General features: G+C 35.3%; 1 protein-coding gene across 1 annotated transcript in view; it reads right to left on the bottom strand.

Moving 5' to 3' along the window:
* Positions 1-26,775, bottom strand: part of RPGRIP1L (RPGRIP1 like) — a 96,420-nt gene that overhangs the window by 16,267 nt on the left and 53,378 nt on the right. Inside the window, exons 16-22 of the mRNA XM_079907112.1 lie at positions 26,031-26,409; positions 22,660-22,850; positions 22,465-22,545; positions 21,062-21,163; positions 20,465-20,627; positions 19,354-19,427; positions 2,505-2,688 (exon numbers count right to left, since the gene is read on the bottom strand). Coding sequence (XP_079763238.1) covers positions 2,505-2,688; positions 19,354-19,427; positions 20,465-20,627; positions 21,062-21,163; positions 22,465-22,545; positions 22,660-22,850; positions 26,031-26,409 — 1,174 coding nt within the window. The remainder of the gene's footprint in view (positions 1-2,504; positions 2,689-19,353; positions 19,428-20,464; positions 20,628-21,061; positions 21,164-22,464; positions 22,546-22,659; positions 22,851-26,030; positions 26,410-26,775) is intronic.

Raw genomic sequence — 26,775 nt, 5'->3', positions numbered from 1 at the left:
GAGAATGTACAAAATTCAGGATACTTGAGCATGTATCACAGGTTTCATCCAAAGAATGATTTGCATTGCTCCTTAAGCAAATGGAAACCTGTGTTCTGCTGCATGGCCAAGTGTCTCAATGTACAACCAATTTCTAAAAAACAATTTTGTTGTCAGTCCAACCAAACAGTCTACTGCTGCCCTTTACAACGAATAATACAAAAACCAGAAGGGCTTGTCTCTTTTCTTGGGTGGTACCTTCGTTAAAATTAGTTGACTAGGGACTTCCCTGGTGGTGCAGTGGTAAAGAATCCGCCTTCCAATGCAGGGAACGTGGGTTCAATCCCTGGTCAGGGAACTAAGGTCCCACATGCCATGGGGCAACTAAGCCCACACTGAACAACTACTGAGCTCGCACGTTTCAACGAGAGAGCCTGCATGCTGCAAACTACAGAGCCCACGTGCTCTGGAGCCCATGCACCACAACTAGAGAGGGAAAACCCGCACGCCACAACTAGAGAGAAGCCTGTGTGCTGCAAGGAAAGATCCCACGTGCTGCAACTAAGACCTGACGCAGCCAAAAAAAGAAAAAAAAAGAAGAAATAATAATTAAAAAAATTTGAGGAATATTTAAAAAAAAATTAGTTGACTAAAGAGTTTTTTCATTACTAATAATATCGTAATTATGGCTTACTTTTCTGATACTTTGCAGTTAAAAGCTCTCTAGGAAGCTTGAGAAAATATTTTTGGAAATGTTCTATTAGATCAAGTCAATGATAGGAAGGAGAAATCAGACTCTTGTCCTGACCACGTTATTTATTTCCCATGTGACTTCTCAACCCACCTGTTATCACAGAATTATAGAATCTGAGCTGGAAGGGTTCTTAGCACCTTATTCAACAGATAAGACAGGGAATCACGAAATTGAAACACGTTGCCCAAGTTCTCGTAACTAGTAAGAACTGTAGATACGAGGAAGACTAGACCAGATCTCTGGATACTCATGATTACTATTTCAAGCAATGAGCATGTTTCTAAAAATGCCAACTGCAAAACAAACAAACAAACCATGAGCATTTGTAATCCTAGTGGTACAATAGAATGATTATACATGTTGATTAAAATGAAATTTATAGGGCTTCCCTGGTGGCGCAGTGGTTGAGAGTCCGCCTGTCGATATAGGGGACAGGGGTTCGTGCCCCGGTCCGGGAAGATCCCACATGCCGCGGAGCAGCTGGGCCCGTGAGCCATGGCCACTGAGCCTGCGCGTCCGGAGCCTGTGCTCCGCAATGGGAGAGGCCACAGCAGTGAGAGGCCCGCGTACCGCAAAAAAAAAAAAAAAAAAAAAAGAAAAAAAAAGAAATTTATAAAACTGGTGAGAAAAAAATATTGGTGTTCAACTAGCATGAGATGGCCTGTTTTGCTAAAGATAATGCAACACTCCATCTTTCTGGTTTGTTTTCATATAGGGTTTTTGAAGAGCTTAATAAGCACTTTTAACTTAGGGTCATGGCAGCTTGATATGATCTTTTTACTCCCCTCTAATTATACGCTGATATATACTGTCCTTAAAAACGTTTTAAAGTTGGTTGATCTAAGAATTTACAGGGTGCCTATTGGGTCTATACTGGTCTAGCAGACTTTCATATCAACTAGCTGATAGGTAAAGCCCTAAAAGAGAACACCTGCCTACTGCTATGAAGGGATGTGTGGGCTAAAAAATGAAAAAGTATTTTAAGAACTTATATCACTCAATTAAAATCCTGAGCATCTAGACACTGGGAGAGATATACATGTATATTGTAAAAACATCTATGTGATGACATTGAGCAGAAATGCAGAAATAATTAGGCCATTAAATTGTTAGAATCATATGATAAAGAAACTAGTAGTTTTATTCTCCTTGAAATATCATATTTTTCGATTAAATTCAATTGTAGACACAGGTGGCATTTTTCTATGATATAGCAGGAACATCTAGAAACATTGTTTTCCCACTGTTTTCGTTTTCTTTTAACTGTAGCATTACAGCTGTCCCTCAGTATCAGAGGGGGATTGGTTACAGGACCCTCGCAGATATCAAAATCTGAGGGTGCTCAAGCCCCTTATATAAAATGGTGTAGTATTTGCATATATAACCTGTGCACATCCTCCTGTATATTTTAAATCATCTCGGATTACTTATAAAACTTAATATCATATAAATAGATGTAAATACTATGCAAATAGTTACTGATGCATGGCAAATGTAAGTTTTGCTTCTTGGAATTTTCTGGAATTTTTTTCCCCAAGTATTTTCCAACGTATTTTAGTTGAATCTGAAGATGTGGAACCATGGATACAGAGGGCCAACTGTACCTTAAATTTAATTTCTTAATCCTTATGCTACAGGTTTGACTTTTATTAATCTATTCTGACAACACTTCCGTGATTTTATGTGAACATTAGAGAAATGTAATTTTTCCCTGTTCCTTTGGCTTCCTTCCTTCATAGACAAAAGTTTATACCATAAATACCATACCTACCATTGCTATAGTTATAGTAGACCCACTGCCCACTCTTGGGTTTTGGAAGTGACACAGGTGTCTCTTCAGCAGGAAGACTGTAGAATCGGCACTCAATGAATAGTCGCTGGATAGTATCATCTGCAGTTACTGGAGAATCATTAAGGCTTAGAGCTATGATCTCAATCCGAATTTTTTCTGATGGCTGTTTAAAGAGCAAAAACAAAAAAAGATACAGAACAAATAAAACGAACAAAAAATCCTTCACTCTTTTCCACTATCAATTTTAAATAAAACATAAAGGCAGTGGCCTTCACTGATTTCTTTTTTGGAAGGTATTGTACCCTACTGTCTAGTTACACATGATAGATTATTCACGACAGAGAGAGGGAGAATGAGCTTCTAATGCCCCAGGGTTTGAAGTTAACAGTGTCATGGCAATAGTCTCCTGATTTACATTTGAGGCTATAAATACCCCACTAGTAGTCCATCAGGAATGAAGATTATGAGATCTTCATCTCCGATTACTTTCAGAATGACATGTATCAGTTGGCCTTGTTTCAAACTATGTAATGAAATACATGTTTGTCACTGCTTTTATTTACTCTACGGTACCTGAGAAAGTTTTGGTTATTCAGAGATCAAAGCCTGTTGAATACTGTATAGCTACTATGCTAACATAAGTAGCTACGCGAATCCATATTAACTAGGGCTACAGTTCATTCACTTATATATTCTGCCATAACATATTTCATTCAATAAGTAGTAAGTTTTCAAACAAAAGAAAGAAAATTTTTATCGAATTTAACCCATTTTCTTGTAATCTATTTTTATCTCATTTTTACAGAATTAACTAAAAATATGTATTTGTGTAATTTTCATCTCAATCCTTATTTAATAGATTTTGGTGTCACAAACATTATATGAGAGTCACATATGTTTCCTTGAGTAATAATTTAAAACAAATGATAGACTATGACTTAAAAATTAGATCACACTAAGATAATTCCTCGGTTAAATGTTTACATTTGATTTTAAATGTTTACAATTTAAAATTTGTTCTTTATTCCCCCTTACTAAATCTCTCTTTATTAAATTCAGAGGCATCCTACTATAAATTATATAACTTAAAATAATAATTAAAAATCCTGATACTAAGACCTGCTTATATAACCAACTTTTAGGAATTCATTGTCAGATGTAAATCAGTATGTAAATGCACCATAGTGATTACTATTTTGATATTTCAAAGTATATAATATAATTAATCAAATTGAAAAGCATAGGTACCCTATTGTAAAAATATTCCCATAAAGAACAATTTCCATTGCTGGCAAACCCCCTCAATATTTGATGAAGTAATTTTACCCCCTTCTTTCAAAAGACATTTTCTTTTATTATGTATTCTAAGACACTTTAACTAAAAACCTAAATCTGAATATTTCAATAAGGTTATTTTATTATTCAGTAGATTCATGGAAATTTTACTAGGATGACAGAGAAAATTCCACACCATTCTGTCTCCACTAATACAGGTACAAGGCTGCAGCTGGCAATATTACTAGGATTAGCATAGTATGATGAAATATTTAAAGGAAAATTTTTTCTAAAACCTAATAAATCAAATAACTGCCAAATGTCATTAAAGTGATGGTCTTTGACTTGAATATGCTTTTCATATTCAAATTTGAAAAGAAAGAGATGAAAGCCTGGAAAGGTTACTCGGTTTCAACTAATAACCTCAAGCCCTCTCCGTTCACGTGCATAAAAAATGAAGTTGGCTCTATTGTCTAATCTCACTTCAGAAAAGCCCTTCTCTGCTTGCCGAAGACTAACATGGTAAAGAAAGTATTTTAAATGATATTATTTTGCCTTAAAATGTATTGTGGTTGTCAAAATAGCACGCACACACATATTTTATAATTCTGGCTCAACTGCAGCACAGTGCATAATTAAGTCTTTTACATAACTTGTAATTTGACAAACTTAGAATTGTTATGACAATAGCATAAAACATTCCTGCTTCTGCACAAAAGAATCATTTTTAGAAAATAGCTATAAAAAGGCAAAAGAGGTATACATGGTTATTTCTACATTGTGAGGAGAGGAATTTAAAATTTATCACAGAACCCAATGAAGAGACAAATTAACTTTTAAATAGCAGGGGAACAAAATTTATTTAAGTGGTTTTTAAATTAATAATATATTAACTGTACAATCCCCATATGAAAACTTGCGTTACTGTAAGAACGAACTTGGGCTGTCAAATAAGCCTACGTACAGAATAGAATTCTAAATAAATGTAGATACTTGGATCACAGTCAGACAAACAAAATACCGAAACCAAGTAAAGCAAAAGAAAACCCACTGTACGAACCAAAAAAGAAAAAAAAAGCTTTAAAATTATTTTTAGGATGTCTATCTTCTTTCTGGTCTAGACTTTTTTTTCTTTTTTTTCTGTTATTCCCCCCACCCTGACCCAGCCTCATTACCTCTAGCATGTCCTTTTTAATTCCCTAACTTAACTGACAGAGTTATTAGTTATCATTTCTTTGTTTCTTTGATACTACATGAATCAAGCTAAAATAAATCCAAAAAGTGATAAGTTCCAAACAGTATATATCTAGGGAAGCACACCCTGAATAAACAATTTCTAAACATTATAAATTTTGGCTAATTGGGCTAGCCAACTTATTTTTCAACGCTGGAACAATTCTGGTTGTTCTCATAGCTCTGTGAATCAAAAGTTCAACTAGATTATATATGAAGATTTTCAAGATTAAGAAGCACATCAACTGACTAGCAGACAACTCCAACTTACTGTCAGAAATGAACTCATGATCTCTTCTCTCCCCCAGTCTCATTCATCCTCTAGATATTTGTTATCTCAGGTGATGACATCACCATCCACCTGGTCACCCAGAACCAGGAGACCCTGGAGCCATTCTTGCAAATCTCCATTTTCACATCCACCATATCCTATAGATCACTCATTCCTGTTCACTTTACTTCCTAAATATTTCAATGTTTCACTGAGCTACAGAAAGCTTAAGATATTTCAACACTGTGTCAGCTACTGGAGATATAAACACAAAACAAGATGCGTTTTTTTTCTTTTTTTCTCATTTTTATCTCTAGAGAAACTCCTTCTTTATGTTCTCACATGATCTGAGGAAGGAACTAATTCAACAGTTTCCTAGTATTAGAAAGTAGTTTTATAGAGTAAGAAGGGAGAAATCAGAAGGAATCATAAAAAATAACTGGTTGGCAGAACTGTAAGCAGACAGGTGGGTGGTACGAGGCTCTAAGTTCAGTTATAGAGGAACTATTATCTTGCTTATTGCATCACTGGTGTGATTATGCAGTACACACTCAAAAAAAAAAAAAAAAGGCTCCATTCTCATGGCTGTAAGAGAGGTGAGGCACTCCTGTCTGTCTACTTGCTTGCCTGCAGCCTCAACTCTTCTTCTGGTGGCAGAGTTCTTTCCCTAAAAACAAATCAGGTATCACATTTCTGCTTGAAAACCTATTACCCTACACTCTCGCCATTTCCCCAGACCTGTGGTGTACTGTTAATATTGCTGAGCTTTTGCATCTGAAATCTTCTTTATCAGACAAAATTCCACTTATTTGAGGCCCTGGGCATGCATGTACTCCTTTTATGAGTGCATTACTGATTTCCAAGACTGAGTTGCTTCCTCTTCTGGGCCCTCACTGCACTTTTTAGTCACATTGTATTGCATGGATTTGTTTACATATGTGCCTCTCTCTGTAGACTGTGAGTTCCTGGAGGCCAGGACCATAACTTATTCATCTTTTGCTATTTAACATCCTCTCTAGGATCTGGCTCTCAATAAATACTTAATGATATAGAGTCAAGGGACGCTGAATGTCCTCTATCTATTCAGAATATCTTTTATATATTGCCAGAAATATGTGAGGCTGCAATTATTAGTGTTTTCACCTTTAACAAATATTGATTGTATCTACTACGTTTTGGGAAGTTGGTGATTATTAACTGTTGAAAAATGTATAGAAATCTTGCCATTCTAGATTTTAATTAAATAATACTATTACAAACACCGATCAATTTTGTAGAATCTAGGGGTAGGGTATTGTTGTGAGCTCAAGTTCTCTGTATGTTTGAAAATTTTCATAATAAAATACTGAAAAAATTTCAATTAGGAGAACTGGAAGGGGTAACAATATACTGTTTCAAATGACAGCGACTGAAACATAGCCTTTTAGACAGATGCAGAATAATGTCTGTTCAGAATTACTAGAGGAATACAACTGGTCATACCTCTGTATTACACCCTGCTTATACATAGGTTAGCCAGCCAGGACAGGCTTTGGGCTTTTCTTGTTTTGTTTCTTTTCTGTGCGTGTGAACATGTTACTAGGTGTGATGCTACTTCTCAGTACTGTTTGTGTCCTCTTCGCCAGTTATCCTATTAGCTTCCCTAGTTAGCAAGATGTCAGCATCAACATATAAAAAGAGCATTTAAAATTTCTGATTGTGGTGAACAGCAGTAACAGAAATCACTCAAATAAGAACTGTGTGCAACTTCTTTTTAGTTGTCTGTATAGATGGACACTATACTTTATGTGATTGAATGATCTAGAAATGTGATGACAGCTTGTATTACTCTCAGAGAAAAAAAACATTAAGAGTTCTCATGATTTTGGCTCAGTTCCACTACTGCTTCCTGACTGATGTTATAATTCACATTTTAGGCCATATTTCTCTATAGTATTTACTTGGGCTTTTATTGGCATGCTTAAATTTTTTATGTTGTACTTCAGAAGATCATGCTGAATTCTTCCTCTGGTTTCAACCATCACAGCAGCCACAATGGGGTTGGATTGTTAGGCTTCTAAAAACTAATTCAACTTGACAGCCCTTAAACACAGTATTGCTTAACTGAGAATAGCCTCTGATAAAGGTTTGGAACTTGCTTCAGTCAGTTAGATTTAAATCTCACTATGGTGAGATTGCATGTGAGTTTTATTTCATTCTTAATTCTACAGTGAATAAGCATTTCTTTAACTTTTTAAACTATAAAGAAAATAATTTGGCATATTCAAGTACTCAACATCTTAAACAGATGTTACCTTTTTGCTGTATCTGATTTAAATCTTTTTGCTGTTACTGTGGAAGAAATAAAATATTTCGGATACAGGGAAAAGCGCCCCCTCCCAATTCCTTTCCCCCTTCTTCCTCATTTCCCCCAGAGGTAACCACTATCCTGAAGTTGGTGTGTATCATTCCCAAACAAGCTTTTATATTTTCTACTATGTATGCATATATATATAAACAACATATTATTTTCTGTTTTTAGATTTTATATGAATGGTATCACTGTCTATTAAGCATTCTGCAATTTCTTCACTCAATACTATATTTTTGAGATTTATTCATGGTTATAATTAAAATCTAATTCATTAATATTAACTGTTGTATAGAATTCCATTTATATTGTCTATATAATCTCTAGTCTATTTATTTCTCTATTGATGAACAATTAAGTTGTTTAAAATTTTGTGCTGTTACAAAGGATGTTGCATTGAACACCCTTTTATGTTTTCTTGCGTATGCGAGTGGTTCTCTTGGCATTGCTGGGTGATACGTATGAGAAAGTCAGCTTCGTAGGATTATCAAGTTACTTCCCAAATGGTATATAAGTTTACATGAGTATTATTTTATCAGCATAAAAATACTTTGTATATGTGTATGTGTGTGTGTAAATAAATATAATTAAAGCCTACCTATAGGAGCCAAGGTATGTAGAACCTGGTACTTTATAACAAAACAATAGACACAAAATGGAAATAGAAGGTGATGATCTATGTCTATGCCCCTTAAGAATAAAAGTTTAATTGAAGTGAGCTCTAAGACAAGCTCAAAATAGTTGGTTCAAAAAGTCAAACTGCAGGGGGGCTTCCCTGGTGGCGCAGTGGTTGAGAATCTGCCTGCTAATGCAGGGGACATGGGTTCGAGCCCTGGTCTGGGAGGATCCCACATGCCGCGGAGCTACTAGGCCAGTGAGCCACAACTACTGAGTCTGTGTGTCTGGAGCCTGTGCTCTGCAACAAGAGAGGCCGCGATAGTGAGAGGCCCGCGCACCGCTATGAAGAGTGGCCCCCGCTTGCCACAACTAGAGAAAGCCCTCGCACAGAAACGAAGACCCAACACAGCAAAAAAATAAATAAAAATTAAAAAAAAAAAAAGTCAAACTGGGACTTCCTTGGTGGTGCAGTGGTTAAGAATCCGCCTGCCAATGCAAGGGACATGGGTTCGACCCGGAGTCTGGGAAGATCCCACATGCCACAGAGCAACTAAGCCCATGTGCCACAACTACTGAGCCTGCGCTGTAGAGCCCATGCGCCAAAACTACTGAAGCCCGTGCACCCTAGAGCCTGTGCTCCGCAGCAAGAGAAGCCACCGCAATGAGAAGCCCGTGCATCGCAAAGAAGAGTAGCTCCCGCTCACAGCAACTAGAGAAAGCCCATGCTCAGCAACGAAGACCCAACGCAGCCAAAAATAAATAAATAAAATAAATAAATTTATAAAAAAAAAAAAAGTCCAACTCTCCATTGGTATTGACAGAGCCATACGTCAGTAGGGTAGGCTGCATAATGATTAATGGCGATTCTTACAACTTCTCTTCTTCAGGCTGGGGGCTGGCACAGTCATCTCAAAGACTCGAAATAAGTCCCCTAGACCTCACACTAGGCTCCAAAGCTTCTACTTAGAAGGAATTTGATTGGGAATCAAATCCACTCTTCATACAAGTTTTGACTGAAAAGTTTTTGATTTTTAAAAAAATAATAGCTTTTTGGGAGAAATAAGAGTAAAGAGAAACTTCAACTGTTGAAGTAATAATGTTTTTTCTTTTTCTTTTTACAGAGATTATTCCATTTTAATAGTTTTAATAGTTAAGTATTTATTTATTAAGTGACACCTGAGCAGCTGAGATACAATGACAGCATAAAACAACAAAAATCATACATTGCATGTTGAATACTCTACCATTATAAAATTAACACACAACAATTAATACAGAAGTAGTGATTTAATACATATTTCCGACATACTGCTTACTATTTCTGAGATACTTTAGATCCCTACTTCACTTCCCAAATTGGGAATTAACACACACACACACAAATAACGGTAATGTTTTTAACAAACAAAACAAACCTAATCTAGTTTCCATTGGTGACAGTAACCTTTCTTTTCTCATTACGTTCTGTTAAAAGATACTACGTTGAACAAATAATATAAATAGTGAAAACTTCAGTGATGGAGATCAGACTCGTGCTAGGGTTAAGAATGTTTATTTTTAGAACACTGTCTCCCTTATATACCATGTAAATTACTGTATCTGTAATGGTCAGCAAATTACAGAAGTTTGTTACCGCATGTTCTAAAGCGATGACTGGAATATTTTTTCCTGTCCTAATACACCTGAGGGATATGACACATTTTCATCATTAAAAGTGGCTTACTATGGCAGTACTGTGAAGGAAGGAGAGAATTTAAAAAATGACCCTCAATTTCAGGTTATTTTGATATGCTATTCTACTTTCACCATCACTGAGAATAGATGTTATAGAACAGTGGTTCTCAATTTTGGCTGCACATCAGTACCACTGGGGGAGTTTTAAACAAAATTCTGATCTAACTGATCTGAGTGGAGCCTGGGCCCTGGCATTTAGAAATGTTTCCTAGGTGGTTCTAATATGCAGCCATGGTGAGAAGTACTGCCTTTCCCTAAAGCTGTGGTTCTCAAATTTTAGCACACCCCAGAATGACCTGAAAGGCTTGACAAGACACAGATTTCCAGGCTCCAGTCTCAGAGCTTCTGATTCCTTAGGTCTAGTGTGGGGCCCAAGAATTTGCATCTGTCACAAATTCTCAGGAGATGCTGATGCTGCTGGTCTGAGGACCACACTTTGAGAACCACTGCTCTAAACCAGAAAAGATTCACCCTTTATTTGTTGGCCCTTTCTATTTATAGAAAAGCTTCTACAATTCATATTAAACTGTTCTTTAGTTATTATTTAACATTTTAGTACAGAATGAGCTAACGAATTATTTCCTTTTTAGAAGCAATCTATATTCATCACTAAAAATAATCTGACAATATAAATCCTAAAAAGTAAAATATAGAAGTTCCTTGTTTCCACCCATTCTTTAACTCAGGGCTTGGCAAATTTTTTTCTGTAAGGGCTAGACAGCAAATATTTTTCACATTCCAGGCTATATGGTCTCTGTTGCAAGTACTCAACTCTGCTCTCGTACAGTGAAGTGGCCACAGACAATATGTAAATGATGAGTGTGCTGTGCTCCAATAAAACTTTATTTATAAAAATAGGTAGAGGGCTGGATTTGGCACGTGGGCCATAGTTTGCTGACCCTTGCCCTGACCCATGTCCCAGAGATACTCATTGCTAACAGTATTTGGATTATATACTTCCAGACATTTTCTTTGCTTACATAAACCTAAATGTTATATCTGTATGCTCATATAAAAATACATATGTATGGATCCAGCAATCCCAATCCTGGGCATATACCCAGAGAAAACCATAATTCAAAAAGACACATGCACCCCAGTGTTCATTGCAGCACTATTTACAATAGCCAGGTCATGGAAGCAACCTAAATGCCCATCGACAGATGAATGAATAAAGAAGTTGTGGTACATATATACCATGGAATATTACTCAGCCATAAAAAGGAACGAAATTGAGTCATTTGTTGAGACGTGGATGGATCTAGAGACTGTCATACAGAGTGAAGTGAGTCAGAAAGAGAAAAACAAATATTGTATATTAACACATGTATGTGGAACCTAGAAAAATGGTACAGATGAACTGGTTTGCAGGGCAGAAGTTGAGACACAGATGTAGAGAACAAACGTATGGACACCAAGGGGGGAAAACTGCGGTGGGGTGGGGATGGTGGTGTGCTGAACTGGGCGATTGGGATTGACATGTATACACTGATGTGTATAAAACTGATGACTAATAAGAACCTGCAGTATAAACAAACAAACAAAAAAAACAACGAATACTAAACTTTCTTTGGGTTATTTGTATGGAAATATGTTAACATAAATGTTTCAGACATTACATGAAATTTCTAAAAATCTTATATGTTCTGGTATAATGTTATAAGTCATAATTCTAGTTATTACTTTAGAATGTATATCTCAGAAATAACTAAATTTCCTTGTCAATTGCATTATCATGAACTTTCATCAAATTTTTAACTGTGGTCATTTTTAAGTCTTTTGTCATTTACAGACAGTTCTGGGTGTACTCTGTTGCTTTTGCAAAAATGTTCCTATAAAAGGGTTTCATCTTCAAGGAATTCATGGCAAAGACTCTGACAAGTACAGGTTTCTGGTAACTGACTATACTGCTGAACTGAATGAATAAGCATTTTCAGAACTCTAATGGAAAACTGATGAATTCATAGAAGTGCTAACAAAAGATCAAGATGAAAAAAAAATTAATTACATGGGACTGAGTGAACTGATGAGGATGATTATAATTTTCGTGACTTTCTGTTTGAATAAAAAAAATATATATCCCACAAGGACTCAGAGGCAAAAAATATACAAATCAATTATCACTGCAAAGTAAAGGAGCTGTTACAGTGGAGGATTCCTGGACTGAATGTCACTATTATGACACAGTATGAGTGTGCTTCATGTTTGGTAATTGCAATCATTGTTGCTTTTGTTGTGGTCATCCATTTACAATGCTTGGCGTCAGTTTATTTATCTCTTGTAAAAATAAAACACAGTGTGTGTGTGTGAAAAAAAAATACATATGTATGTATGTACAAATATACTACGGATGAACAAATATACCTTTTTGTTTGCTTCTTTTTAAGTGGAATCATCAGTGAGGTATTTCTTATTCATAAATTTGACATGAAGTATGATATGAGGAAACAGTAATTTCTACACATTTTGTGTAAAAATGTTCTGTACAAAAGCACTTAATCTGGAAATGTCTGTATTAGCAAAAACTGATAGAAACCAAAGGGTCCACCAAAAGGTGCTTATTTAAATAAATATGGTACAGCTATACAATGTAATATTATGCATATGCAAAAAAAGAAATAGAGTATACTGCTATGGAAAGATGTCCGTGGTGTATTAGTAAGAGATAATTAAGTTACAAAATATAAAAAATAGTTTTAAAGGCAATCAATATCAGGAGAGTAATCCAGCATTTCTGGTCATCTAGCTTAAGCTTCCATATGTAAAACAGTGGGAGGGGCTTACTCTACCCACTGATAGGATATCATCTTTGATTCTGAAGTGATTTAACAACGTGTAATACATGAGTGCTAAAAGTGGTGAGCTGCTTTATGCATTTTGCTTTTCAAAGCTTTAAAACATATTTTGCTGGACATCATTACTGCGATCACCTGGGAATGCCAGCTCATGTAGTTCAAGAGAACCTGGCATCTGGGTGGAACTGAATTTCAGTCCGATTGAATATGGCAGCTTTTACAAAACTGCTATTAGTAGGAATGGAGAAAGATGTAAATGTGCATTGAACAAAAAAGATCATTACTCTTTAGCCTGTGATCTCCCATTCTCACCTGTGGGCACTTTAAGAAATCTGTGAGTTGAAGGCAATATATTTAGTTGTAAAAATTGAGAGCTGCATTGCTTAAATGGTAAAATTAGTAATAATGTGAAAGAAGGATTGATAATTCTTTTTTTTTTAATGCTATGGCAGATGCAAACTTTCGGTTTTGATGTCTATTTTGAGGACCTAAAACAAGGCTTTTAATCAATGTATTATACATCAAATTGATACTGTTAACTTCTGATTATTCAAATTAATAAAATATTCATAGAGAAATGTCCAAAGTTTTACATTTCTCAGACTCCCCACCCCCAGTAATTATCATGCCTAGAAGCTTTTTAGTAAAAGCAGCAGTCATCAGGCTGACGGAACCTGACAGGCCAGCAAGGCCCAATTACACTGGTGCTCTGTGGCACTTTGATGTCCTGGAAACGAAGAGAGATAGGGGCAAATTGGGTGGCACATTATGTTAATGACTTGATTTAATCCAGCCACTAAACTTTGTGTAGTCTGTTAAAAAAGATGCTAACATTAATTATGCCACCTTGGAAAGGAAAGGAGGGGACAAGCATTTCATTCTGACAAAGTGAAGCTCATAAATGTTGTAAATGAAATGAAACAAAATGAAGTAATCTATGATTAATTATACATCACAGACATGAAGAAAAGAGGAAGAACCAAGTAATATGTCTGAGTCCTGGGAACTCTGTTAGATTCCTTTTAAGGATCAACATTTCTAAAAAATAACTATGAGCTGTCAGATTCTGTAACATGAAAAAAAGAAACTGAATAATCTTAAATTGCTTACACAGTGTAGTAGATAATTGAAATTCATAGGGTAATTGGCATAAATGATGTTTATCTAGGACACTACTCTCCCTCTCAATTTTGTGACATTATAGCTATAGGTAAAGGCAATTTAAAAAATTTCTACAAAGTGGAGGTAACCACAGAGTGGGGTTATTTAATTACTTTTTAACTAGCCCCTGTGCCTCTAATCTATTCTTTACTTTATTGATAGCAGGATCTTTTAAAATGTGATTCAAGAGTGCAAGCTCCACAAGAGCAAGAGGCTTATTTCTCTTATTCACTGCTAAATTCCCAGTCCCTAGAATAAGGCTCGGGACAGACAATGCTCACTACCTGTTTAACGAATGACTGATCTTCTTCCTCCTCCCTTAAAAATCCTCATTGGCCGCTCGTAGAACTTCAGGATAGACTTCAACCTCCTCAGATAACACACAGAAGCCTCAATGCTCTGGACATGACTATCTTTTCAGCATATTCTCCTGGGGATCCCCATGTGTGCCATAGGCTTGGCCCATCCCAAAACCGCTCTGATTCTCAGAACAAGCCATGCTCCACATTCTCTCAAATTCTTATGCTTTTGTTTCTTTGGCCTATAATGTCCCCTCCTCTGCTTCCACTAATTCTTAATCATCTTCAAGTCTTGGCTCAAGCTTCACTGACTCTAGGAAGCCATCCTTGATGAGGGTCCCTCATGCTGAGTTAGGCTGCTGAAGGCTCCCACAGCAGCTGTGCATTCCATTCTCCTAGCGCTGACCACTGCATTGTAATTGTGTTTGCCCTAGATTGTGAATTTTTTGAGGCTAGGGATTGTTTCTTGTATGATACACAGTAGATGCTAATGAATAAAGAATTGCTGTGAGAACTATAAGGAGATATTACATAGCATGTGCTTAGCACATATTAGACACTCAGTAGTGTCTTCCCTTCCAAAGAAAGCTATGTATTCCTGTCCTGAGATTTCTACCTGAAGCAGTTCTTAAAGAGGAGACAAAAGAAGAAACTAATGAGCCACAAGTATTTTTGTGCTTAAAAGTTACTATCAACAATCAGATAAAACGACATCCTGTGTCTCCTGGTATCATGCACTGAAAAGGACACAGCATTGCTCCTGTAGTATTCCTACCAAAACGAATAACCTGAATCACACAAATCCAAATTGAAGGACATTTTACAATATAAATGGCCTGCATTCCTAAAAAATGTCAATGTTATGAAAGACCAACTCAATGGAAGGCTGAGGAACCATTACGCATTAAAGGAGGCTACAGAGGAATGAAAACTAAATGCAATGTGTGATCTGGATTTGATCCTGGACCAGATTAATAACATGCTATAAAGGATAATACTGGGACAACTGGCAAAATTTTAATAAGAACTGTAGATTACAGTATTATTATTCTGAAGTATTTAGGGGTAAAGGGGCATGACCTCTGCAACTATCAAATGATTCATTACAACTATGTATGTAAGAATGTGTGTTTATGATGTATACATACTGCATATAAGCATATATAGGAGAGAGAAGAGAAATGATTAAAAAAAGAGTATGAACAAATGTTAACAACTGATGAATCTGAGTGAAACGTATTCAGGGGTTCTTTGTACTGCTTATGGAATCTGTAAAGAAAAAGGTTCCATGACTCATATCAAACGATTTGCAGAAGTAGCACACAGAAAAACTGATACAATCACTAGAAAATGCTGTATTTCAACATTATGATGATCTCTTATTTTGTTTCTGTGCTTACAGATTATACTATTTTACTGTATTTGTTATATAATTTAACAAAACCAAATTTCACCTATGAACATAAGATTCTGGTCATTACCTTCTACTAAAAGTAGAATTTTTAAAACCACGTGGGAGCTGATTAATGGCTACCAAGGCACAAAGCATTGCTTAAAATAGCCGCTTGCTTTAAACGATATTCACACTTCTGAGACAGCATCTAAAACCATTATAGGAAATCACATTTTGGAATGGTAGTGAAGGCTGTATTAGGCTGTAGCAAAGTAACACAAATTACTTTTCTGGAAGTAATAAGGAAAAAACCCAGTTTACTACAAAGGAAAAATATATGTGTACATTAGAATTAATTGAATATTTTAGAGGAACAGCTCTTTCACTAAACTTCTTGGTTAAATCAAAGTTCTTTACTCTTAGTTAAGAGCACTGTATAACTGCACTGAGATGCTAGCAATGTTGTCAATATATACATGATTCTGTTGAAAGTCTGATATAGGACTTCTCAACCTCAGCACTATTGACATTTTAGGCCAGATAGTTCTTTGTCGTGGGTCCTATGCTTTGCTGCACGTTTAGCAGCAGCCCTGACTTCTAACCACTAGATGCCAGTAGTAGTCCCTCCCAGTGTGACAACCAAAAATGCCTCCAGACGTTGCCAAAACGTCCCTTGGGTGGCAAAACTGCCCCCAGTTGAAAATCACTGGTCTAAGATGACATAATTTAGATAGCATTTCTCCATACTTTGAAAGTTACTCTTAGATGATGAATACAATGTTTAGAAAATAAAATTAACTGTTGCAATGTCTCCCTAGTGTCTCTTGGATAAAATCCAAAACATTTAGTCTTCACCATTGTAACTGAAGTCTTCTATCCCTTTCTACAGAAAGGCTTCTCCAGTTAGTGTATTCTTGACTTCTGAAACATAATGTGCATCCCTGCCTGCAGTGAAAATGCACATGATTTTCTCCCTGCTGCCATATATCCACATCTTTGAGTTGTCACAGTTAAAGCAGGACACTCCTTTCTACTGTGTGACTGGCCACAGCTAAATGGGTCAAAGGAGCACAACTGATAACGATGGACCCAATCCAGAGGCTAGACGTGGCTCATCAGATCCTTCTCCTTGGGGCTGGGTGTTCTGTGTGGCTATCTTTGGGCAGTAAGCAAGTGAAGCAGAAAAAGTCAGCTTAAAATGAGAAAAAGCAGACACGAAACTATGAGAAAGGGTGGGTGAGCCAGCTTGTGGGCATAACCTTAATGAAGTCTATTGAAAAATCACTCCAAATTTCTCCTTCCTCTGAACTTCCTTAATTAGTGGCATGATTGTCAGCAAGTCACCTTATTTCAAAATCTCAGTTTACTCATTTGGAAAATGAGGAGGATAGGTCCCAAACAGCTTTATTCTTTAGCTCAAATATCTGACTATTAATCATTGGTACTGTCTCCTGACATTGTTTTATATTGTAATTTAACTGCTGAATTACTACTTGACTTTTTCATGAAAACATCTTCCCAATGAATGTAATGTTTCCTGAGGGCAGGGCCGGAACACTATATCTACCTCCTTATGGAAGAGTGATCACAAACTGCATATGGTGAATCCCTGGGAATCGCTGAGTTATAACAAGAGAGATGAGTGCTGTTTGTAGATTGGCTAGATAAATATACCCCTTGGTACTAGTCCTGTAGACCCTAGGACTGATTCAGTATCTCATATTGTTATGTTCAAAAGGCTAAACAATATAGCCTTTCAAAAATCGTGATGAAAGTAAGCAGAGTCTTGCAGAACTATTGAGAAAGAAATGTGAACCATGTGAGAGAGATATCTGAATCAAGCTTGCAGGCTTACTACTCTTGATGTAATGAATGGAGTATTCTTAATAAAATGATGTGATGGTTAAATTTATATGCAACTTGTTTGGGCCACGAGGTACCCAGACATTTGGTCAAACATTATTCTGGGTAAGTCTGTGAAGGTGTCTCTGGATGAGATTAACATTTGAATTGGCAGACTGAGTAAAGCCGATTATACTCTCTAATGTGGATGGGGCCTCATCCAATTAATTGAAGACCTGAATAGAACAAAAAGGCTGAGTAATAGGGAACTCTTCCTGCCCGGCTGCCTTGAGCTGGGACATTGGTCTTTTCTTGCCCTTGAACAGAACTGAAATATCTACTCTTTGTAGGTCTCCTGCCTGCCTGCTTTAGGACAGGAACTCACACCATGGGCTCTCCTAGTTCTGAGGTCTTCCAACTCAGACTGGAACTAAGCCATTGACTTCCTTGGGTCTCCAGCTTGTAGACTGCAGATCTTGGGACTCCATATTCTCCATAATCACGAGAGACAATTCCTTTTAGTAACTTTCTTTCTCTCTCTATATAAATTTATCTTATTGGTTCTGTTTCTTTGGAAAACTGACTAATACAAATGGCTAGATAGCTAAATTCCACACAAGAGGCTCATTTTCCCATTGATTCCCATTATCAAAAATTTCCAGTAGAGGGTAGAGAATTTCTATTCACTGAAATAATTTGATTTATTTTGATAAAATAATTTAACAATTTCAGATTTGACAAAGCAAACGAATTAAACTGAATTGAACCAAATGCTATAATTAAGTCTTCAGGCAACCATATGCAAGATTCCTTTTTTAATTTATCACTTTTGAGCAATAATGATTCCATATATCAGTACACTATATGTTAGATGATGTTATTATAATAATTATATAATAATAATTATAATGAAACTTTGGACAGATGAGTTGTTCTGTTTATATTTATAATCATCTGTTTGTATTTGTCAATCATGGAAACAACGGATTTCTCTATTTTACGGAGGCATCTGTGACAACTGAAATGTTCTGTTTTATGGGTTTGTTCTGCAGAGAGACTAAGCTAAGAATGTGAGATTTTAAGAGTTGAAATAAGTATTGCAATTCTTAAAAATAAAGTAGAAATTCTAAAGAAAAGGAATACAATTAATCATTTCAGGAAAATTAATGTAGATGAATAGAAAAAGCTAGCACTTTACTTACATTTACTTTATAAAACCTTTTTCTCCCCTTACAATGAGAAATGCTCTGGTAAGTGGGACACTTCCTATGTAAATTAAAGTATAATTTTCTTCTCAAAATTTCAATTTACATACTACTTTTCAGCAATGTGCTACAAAACAAGCGAAGTATACCTATATGAAATTAATTACCTTCTAAGGGTTTAATTTTTTGGCAGAATGAAATAACTTTAATAGCTTATCAGTGACATATTTAGATAACTTACACATGTGAATAGCCTATGAATTCACATGTGTAAGTTATTAGAGTTTTAAATGCAATCTCACATTTTGAATTCTTTAAAGTTCAGATTTGATTTAATACATCTTTGTATAATGGTTCTGAAAAGGAGTCAGAGAAGTCAGCTGGTTTTAGCAAGTAACTATTGAAGCTACTGATGTTAGGTATTCTTAAACATGTAAGCAAAAATAACACTTACATGTTACGGTCTGTTACATAATGAAAGTGTAAATAAAATTTTCCCGTACTAGATGATTACTTGGATAAGATTATGATAACACATTAAAATTTTTCCAGAAATATTCTGCCTTAAGATTTTCATATATGAAGACTGATAAACTATGAATGAAAAGCAGCTTTATTTCAGAACATTTCTGGTTGATATCAGGTTACTGACCTGTTTGATGGTCTCGGCGGTAGGACCTGGAATAATACACTCATCACTGTCAGAAGCTGATCTGTCTTCTTCATCTGTTAAAAAATAAATTTTTTTTGGTTTAAATCTGTTAAACCAACTATATTTGCACCTTGTGACATGGAGAGAAATAAGCATACATTACAAGGATAACCTTAAAAGAACAATATGGTAATCATGTCTGGATTTTTTTAGCAGTAAAGATATTTATATTACATTTTAGAAAAGAGAAAAAAATGACTGAAAAATTCCAGGTTTAGTTTTAGCAGAAACAAAGGAAGTAAGAATTTAGCTTGCTCTAGTACGAAATTAAAAAAATTTTTTTTAAGAGAAGAACATGGTAATAATGTCTAACAGCCTAACCAATACTACTGTGTCAAAATCAAGTTATTCCTACTATTTAAAAACATTTTTAAAGGTTTTACAGCTTTATTGCAGTAAACTGACATACAATAAACCACACAAATTTAAAGTACAAAGTCTGTATTTACATTCTGAAACTATATATTTTGACAAATATATAATTCTGTGAAACCACCACCACAATTAAGACAGTGAACATATCTATCACCCCCCAAAATTTCCTCATGCCCCCTTGTAATCTCTTTCCTTCTGCACCTTTCTATTCCCGTTCGTCCTTCCCTAGGCAACCACTTAAATGCTTTCTGTCACAACAGATTAATCTGTTTGCCTTTTCTAGATGTTTATATAAATTAAATCATGATGCAAGTTGTCTTTTATTGGTCTGAGTTCTTAGTTTTAATTTAAGAAGTCAAATCCTCTAGAATAACCCAGATAACAGTACTGAACCCAAAGAGGCTATAAAGTCACTTAAAATATAAACTGGGAACATGGTCAGCCACAATACTTGCATTCTGTTGTGGTGCTCCAAGTTGAAATAAGAAGATATGCAACAATTCCACCTGACCACAGCTGACCAGACTGACCTATATATCCCATCATTTCTGTCAAGAAACAGCTATCAGGAAGTACAGTCACTATTAAATGAAGATGTTCTATGAGGCATGCACGCTCTAACAGATTAAATAAAACAGAGTTAAGGAAATAATGTTAATTTAAAAAAGAAAGTCACCTTCTGGTTCCAGTTCTTCAGTTATTTCTGTTTCATCTTCAGAAGAAGTCAAAGTTCGTTCTGCAAGCTGACCCTCAGAGAGTAAAGACACATCATCATCTCTTCCTTGTTGTACTTTCTCTGTATTCTCTTTTACCTTATCTACACTGCTTTCCTGAGAAACCTGAAGAAATAAAAGCACGTTGATATATTATTGCTTAGATCACATTTATCGCATTCTTGCTGAAGCACTTGAATGATAATTAAGCACGTAAATATGCACTACATGCACTATATATATGAGTCATTAGAAAATAATCACTTAAGCTGTATAAATGAAAATATGCAGATAAATTAAAATATGATTATAAACTAAGAATAAAAAAGCATTAATCTCAAAATGAATTTTACATTATACTTTAATTCACATATGTATTTACTACCTACTAATGTCTGCTTAATTGTAACTGTTATACTTGTGATATTTTTGACATTTCTATTCCAAGGAAGTCATATATAAAAATAGGATCAATGATATGATTTCTTGATCCATGTCAATGCAAAGACAAAGTCTTAAAAAAACAAACCTTTCAAAATAATTTTAATACAAACACATACCTCAGGAATATGTGAAACAGTTGGCATATTAATTTCTATTTCTGGTGTATGTTCCACTTCTGGTGAAATTTCCTTCATATCTTCAGGAGAAGTACAGGTCTCCTTACATTAATGTGAAAACATGCATGTATGTTACTTTGTATTTATTATTAAATCCCCAATCATGATAAGACTTTTTCACACACATATACACACACACACACACACACATGCACACGCACACGCACACTTAGGATTTACTCTCTTAATAATTTTCATATATAAAATATAGTAGTGTTAATTATACTTATCATGTTGGACATGACATCCCTAGTACTTATTTATCTTATAACTGGAAGTTTGTACCTTTTGACCACCTTCATCCAATTGTCCCTCCCCTATCCCATGTTTCTGGTAGCCAGAAATCTGATCTCTTTTTCTATGAATTTGTTTGGTTTTGAAGTATAATTGACTTACAACACTATGTTAGTTCCTGTTACATAACACAGTGATTCTCTATTTCTTTACATTTCAAAATGATCACTACGATAAGTCTAATTATGATATGTCACCATACAAAGATACTACACAGTTACTGACTATATTCCTCACATTGTACATTTCATACCTGTGGCCCATTTATTTTACAACTGGAAGTTTGTATCTCCTTTCCTCTTTCATCTATTTGTTTCTTCCCCCCTACCCCTCTCTCCTCTGGCAACCACATTTGTTCTTTCTATCTGTAACTCTGTTTGTTTTGTTATGTTTGTTCATTTGCTTGTTTGTTTTTTGGATAAGATCTCTTTACTTAGATACAGATTGAGAAGAGAAGAGGTCTAGGTCTGAAGTTTGACTGCTGAGGTACTTCAACATTTAGAGTTATGGTCCAGGAGAATGAGAAGAATAACTGGCTAAATTGGAGGAAAACTAGGAAGGCATGGTATCCCAGAGGCCAAGAGTAAAAGGAGCAAGTATTCCATTGTGTCAAAGGTTACTGGGAGATTAAGATGGAGACTGAGAATCAGCCACTGTGAAAAGTGGCAAAGTGAAAGTCACTGTGACCTTAGCAAGAGTGGCTTTAAGGAGGAAAAGTTTTACTAGTGTGAGCAAGGAACAGTATGAGGAAAAGAAGATGGAATTAAGACAACTTTTTGAAGAGTTTTGTTCTGTTTTGCTTTATGGTAAATGGGGGCAGAGGATTCGGGCAGTATCTGGAGAGAGATATGGGGCCAAAGGAGGGTTCGGATCAAAGAGTAAGAACATTTAACACTTACACACAGTGCCAAATTACAAAGGTAACATTTTAAGGGAAGAAGTATTTTATTTATCTGTTTCCGTTTAAATCAGGGAGGGTATACTATATCATGTATTCCGAATATTTGTTATGGGAAAAAAAATTAGTATTTTGAGTGTTTACTACTTACAGAACGCTGAAGTGGTGTGATATCCACAAAAGATACCTTCTTATCTTTAGGTGTTAAACGTCTTGGTTTAGGTGTTGGTGCCTAAGATAAACCAATATGTCAAACTGAGAATGATGAACATACCTTTCAGATTTTTTTTTTCTCTTTTATGTGGCTATTTACTTTCATAGGAAATTCAAAGTCACTGTTACTCACTACAACTAGTGTGCTAACAGAGGATGCTGGAGGTAGTCTTTGAACAACTTCAGACTCTTCTTTGTGTATGAAATTCCCTAAGTCTTCAGTTGTTATGGATCCACTTGGCGGAAGGTAAGCAAATTTCCATTTCAGTATAACATGGATGCTTCCTGCAGGCTGCTTTTTATGATCTGTTAACTCAAATATTCCTGTCAAATTACAAAAGGAATTTTAATTAATGCTAGAGTGAAGTTTTATTACCATAAAAATTAAAGAAGAGCAAAAAGAACTACCCACAACTTATTAAAAATAAGTCTGGCTTTTACTCACAAGTCAAATGACTTAAGAGAACAAAATAAGACAAAAGGATCTATGATAGGTTCATCTCTCAAGCAGACTGCTTTCAGAAGTTAAGGCCTCAAAGATAATACTAATTCAAAGATGAGATAATTGACTTAGAAATATTTTAATTCACTGAAATTAAATTCAGAGATTCTTCAGAATTCTTAGCCTTCCTCTAAGATATTTATCTGGGTTATAGCTCAGATAACAAGCTTCATTTTGACTTGATATTCTTGTGTGTCTGCAGAAAAATATATTAAAACTTCAAAATTTCAAATAATATATGTATCCTAAGGAGTCTTTATGTTACTACATAGTTCTAATTTTAAATACATTTTACTGGGATTTGTTAAATTATTCCAAATTAATAGTAGCACAGCAAAAAAAGTCCATAAAATAAACAAACCACCCAAAACATATAGCAGTAACAAAAAGTATCACCTAGCTGAATACATAATATTGAGTCACAAATTTTAATCATCATACTAGAATTTTCAGTATGAAAATCCCTGACATGAAAAAACCAAACCTATATTTCAAGCATAACTTTTGTTTATGGGTATCTATTACTTGGTTCTCAAGTGTTTGACACTTCTTTTAATGGCTGGCTAGGAAAGAAAAAACTAAACAACTCTAGACTTTAGGTAGCAAAAAGGACACAGGTGGAATATAGGGAGGTGAGAAACTTCTACTACAGGCACAGGTGAGACTTACAGAATGTCTGAGTGAAGAGATCAGTAAATATATTCCACAAAAAGCAATGATAACACTGGATAAAATGAACAGAAATAATCACTTAAGAACTCTGGAAACTGATCAAAGGTATACAACAAATTAAGAAGCATTTATTTAAGAAAATCTACTGAACCTCAGTAAAGACAGTGGGAGTCAGAAAAGACACTAGTACGCTACTTGTCCCTGGCTGAATGTGAGACTTGTAGACTGTCTGAACTTTGAATGCATTACCCAAGCCATACACTGATCCATAGGCAAAGGGTGGAAGCCTGCCAGCTCAAGCTGTTTAAACACAACTCTCAACAACCACTGGCTGACCACTAAACTATGTTCAGGCTTAAAATTAAAACAAGAATAAAACAAGCAAACAAAAACTTAGCAGAGACATCAGTGGCTATAGTGAGGGAAAAAGACTACAGAAGTAGTCCAGGCAAGTCACCAAACAACAACAGCAACAGCAACCCTGTGGAGGGCTGGAATCTAGAGATGCTACAATATAGTGTCCTAAATGTCCAATTTTAAACAAGAACAAAAATTCATGAGATATTCAAAGAAACAGGAGACAAAATGTCATCCACAGATACTTTCTGAGGGCATCCAGATGTTAGACATAGGAGACAAAGACCTCAGAGCAGCTATTATAAATATGTTCAAAGAGCTAAAAGAAACCATATTTAAAGAATTAAAGGAAAGTGTGATGACAATGACTTATAAAACAGAGAATATAATAAAGAGATAGAAATTATAAAAAAAGAGAACTAGAATATATTGTACAACACAGGCAATACGGCCAATATTTTATAATAACTATAAATGGAGTATAACCCTTAAAAATTACAAATCACTATGTTGTATACCTATAACATATAATATTATACATCAACTATATCTCAATAAAAAAAGAGACAGTTAAAAAGGAATTCTGGAGTTAGAAAGTATAATTACTGAAATGAAAAAATTCAGTAGAGGGGCTGAGTAGGAGATATGAGCTGCAGAAGAAAGAATCAATGAACTTGAAGATTGATCAACCGTGATTATCCAATCTGAAGAGAAAAAATGAAAAAAAATCAACAGAGCCTCAGAGACCTGTAGGACACCATTAAACATATGAACATATGTATAACAGGAATCTAAGAAGGGGAAGAAAGGACAGAAAAAATAACTGAAGAAGGGCAAAAATTCCCCAAATTTGGTGCATAACAGTACCCTACACATAAAGAAGCTCAAAAGCTTCCAAGTAGAATAAGCACAAAGGGATCCACACCTAAACACATTAGAGTTGAATTGTCAAAAGCCAAAAAAAAAAAAAAAAAAATCTTGAAAGCTGTATCATGTAGAAGGGAACCATAATAAGATTAACAGATGATTTCTCATTAGAAACAACGGATGCCAGAATCAACTGTCTGATGTACTCAAAGTGCTTAAAGAAAATAAACCTGACAACTAAGAATATGATATCTAGCAACACTATCCTTCAGAAAATAAAAGCTAAAATATAAAGACATTCCCAAATAACAATGATTAAGTGAATTCACTGCCAGCAGACCTGACTTACAAGACATACTGAAAGAGTTTCTTCAGGCTAAAAGCAAGTGACACCAGATGGTTACTCAAATCAACATGAAGGAACAGATGTGAATAAAGGTAATTACATAGGTAATTATAAAACACAGTATAAATATGTTTTTCCTCTTAGCTGATTTAAAAAACAACTGCATAAAACAATAATTATAAAATTATAATCCTGGACTTATAACATGTAAAGATTAAAAAATATATGAAATAGTAACACAAAAGAGGGGGAGGAAATAGAGCTATTTGGAGTAAGAAAATGACACCAGACAGTAACTCAAATCCAAATGAGGAAATAAAGAATACCAGAGATGGTAAATATGTAAGTTAATATAAAAGTCTCCTATAATTATATATATTCTCCCTTCTCTTAAGGACAAAGTTATATAAAGCAATAATTATAACATTGTACTGTTGAGTTTATAACATATACAGGCATACTATGTACATATATATGACAACAATATCACAGAGGAGGGGGGAGGGAATGGAATTATACTGAAGCAGATTTTCTAAATTTTAATGGAGTTATTAGCATTAAGTTTGACTGTGGCAAGCTGAGGTGCATACTGTAATCCCTGGAACAATATAAAACAATATAATATTATGGGCCCAAAGTTTAAGATTATCTGAGAAGGCTAGGAAGATTGTTACAAACAGATCATATCCATAACACTGAGGTATAATTTAGGTGGTGTTTTTTTTTTAAACAATTTCATGGATTCAAGAAATAGGCTTACCTGAAATACACCTGTCATGTGCCAATGAAATCAGAGGCACATTGACTTTTCCTATGTAAATATCCTCCTGGGTATCACTATCATCAAACACATAAAAACTCAGAGACTCTGACTTAAGGTATCGATCCAAATCCATATTCATTGGCACTGGGAAACACATATGATCATCAAACTGTGGATCACTGCTACAGGGAATGATGGCTGTGTCATGGTCTGCAAAGTCAGAAAACTTGTACACAACATATGGGTGTGGCTGAAGGTGGCTTGCTCGGGACTGCAGGCGGCTGCAGCATCTTACTGTAATATGAAGTTCATTTAAGTTGCCATCTGTGGAATCAGTAGAACCGAGCTGAGCAGTTTTGGGTGCTTGCTGACTTAACTGGAAAAACATACATATTTATATCATAGTAATAATACAGTGAAAAGTAAACAACAGCTGCCAACCCCCAAACAAAATAATTTTGTAGATGGACAAAAAGCTGCAGATTTTCACTCCAAAGTGAATTTCCCAGTAAAAGACTCGACTCTTATTTAAAACCAATACTCTCTGGAACGTAGGTACGGATGCTATTAGCAGCAAATATAGAAGACTGAGCATACATGTAGAGATTGCTGTTAAAACCAAATAAAGCCAAGAAAATAGTTAATCTGATGTTCTTTAATTCTATTTAATAATTAACAGGTAAAGTGAGCAGTTAGGTCCAACACAAATGTCCTCTAGTTCACAGTTTTATTCAGAGCTACT

The sequence above is a fragment of the Stenella coeruleoalba genome (genome assembly GCF_951394435.1).
Source record: "Stenella coeruleoalba genome assembly, chromosome: 20".
NCBI classification, from domain to species: domain Eukaryota; kingdom Metazoa; phylum Chordata; class Mammalia; order Artiodactyla; family Delphinidae; genus Stenella; species Stenella coeruleoalba.
This window is presented reverse-complemented; position numbering and strand designations above follow the sequence as displayed.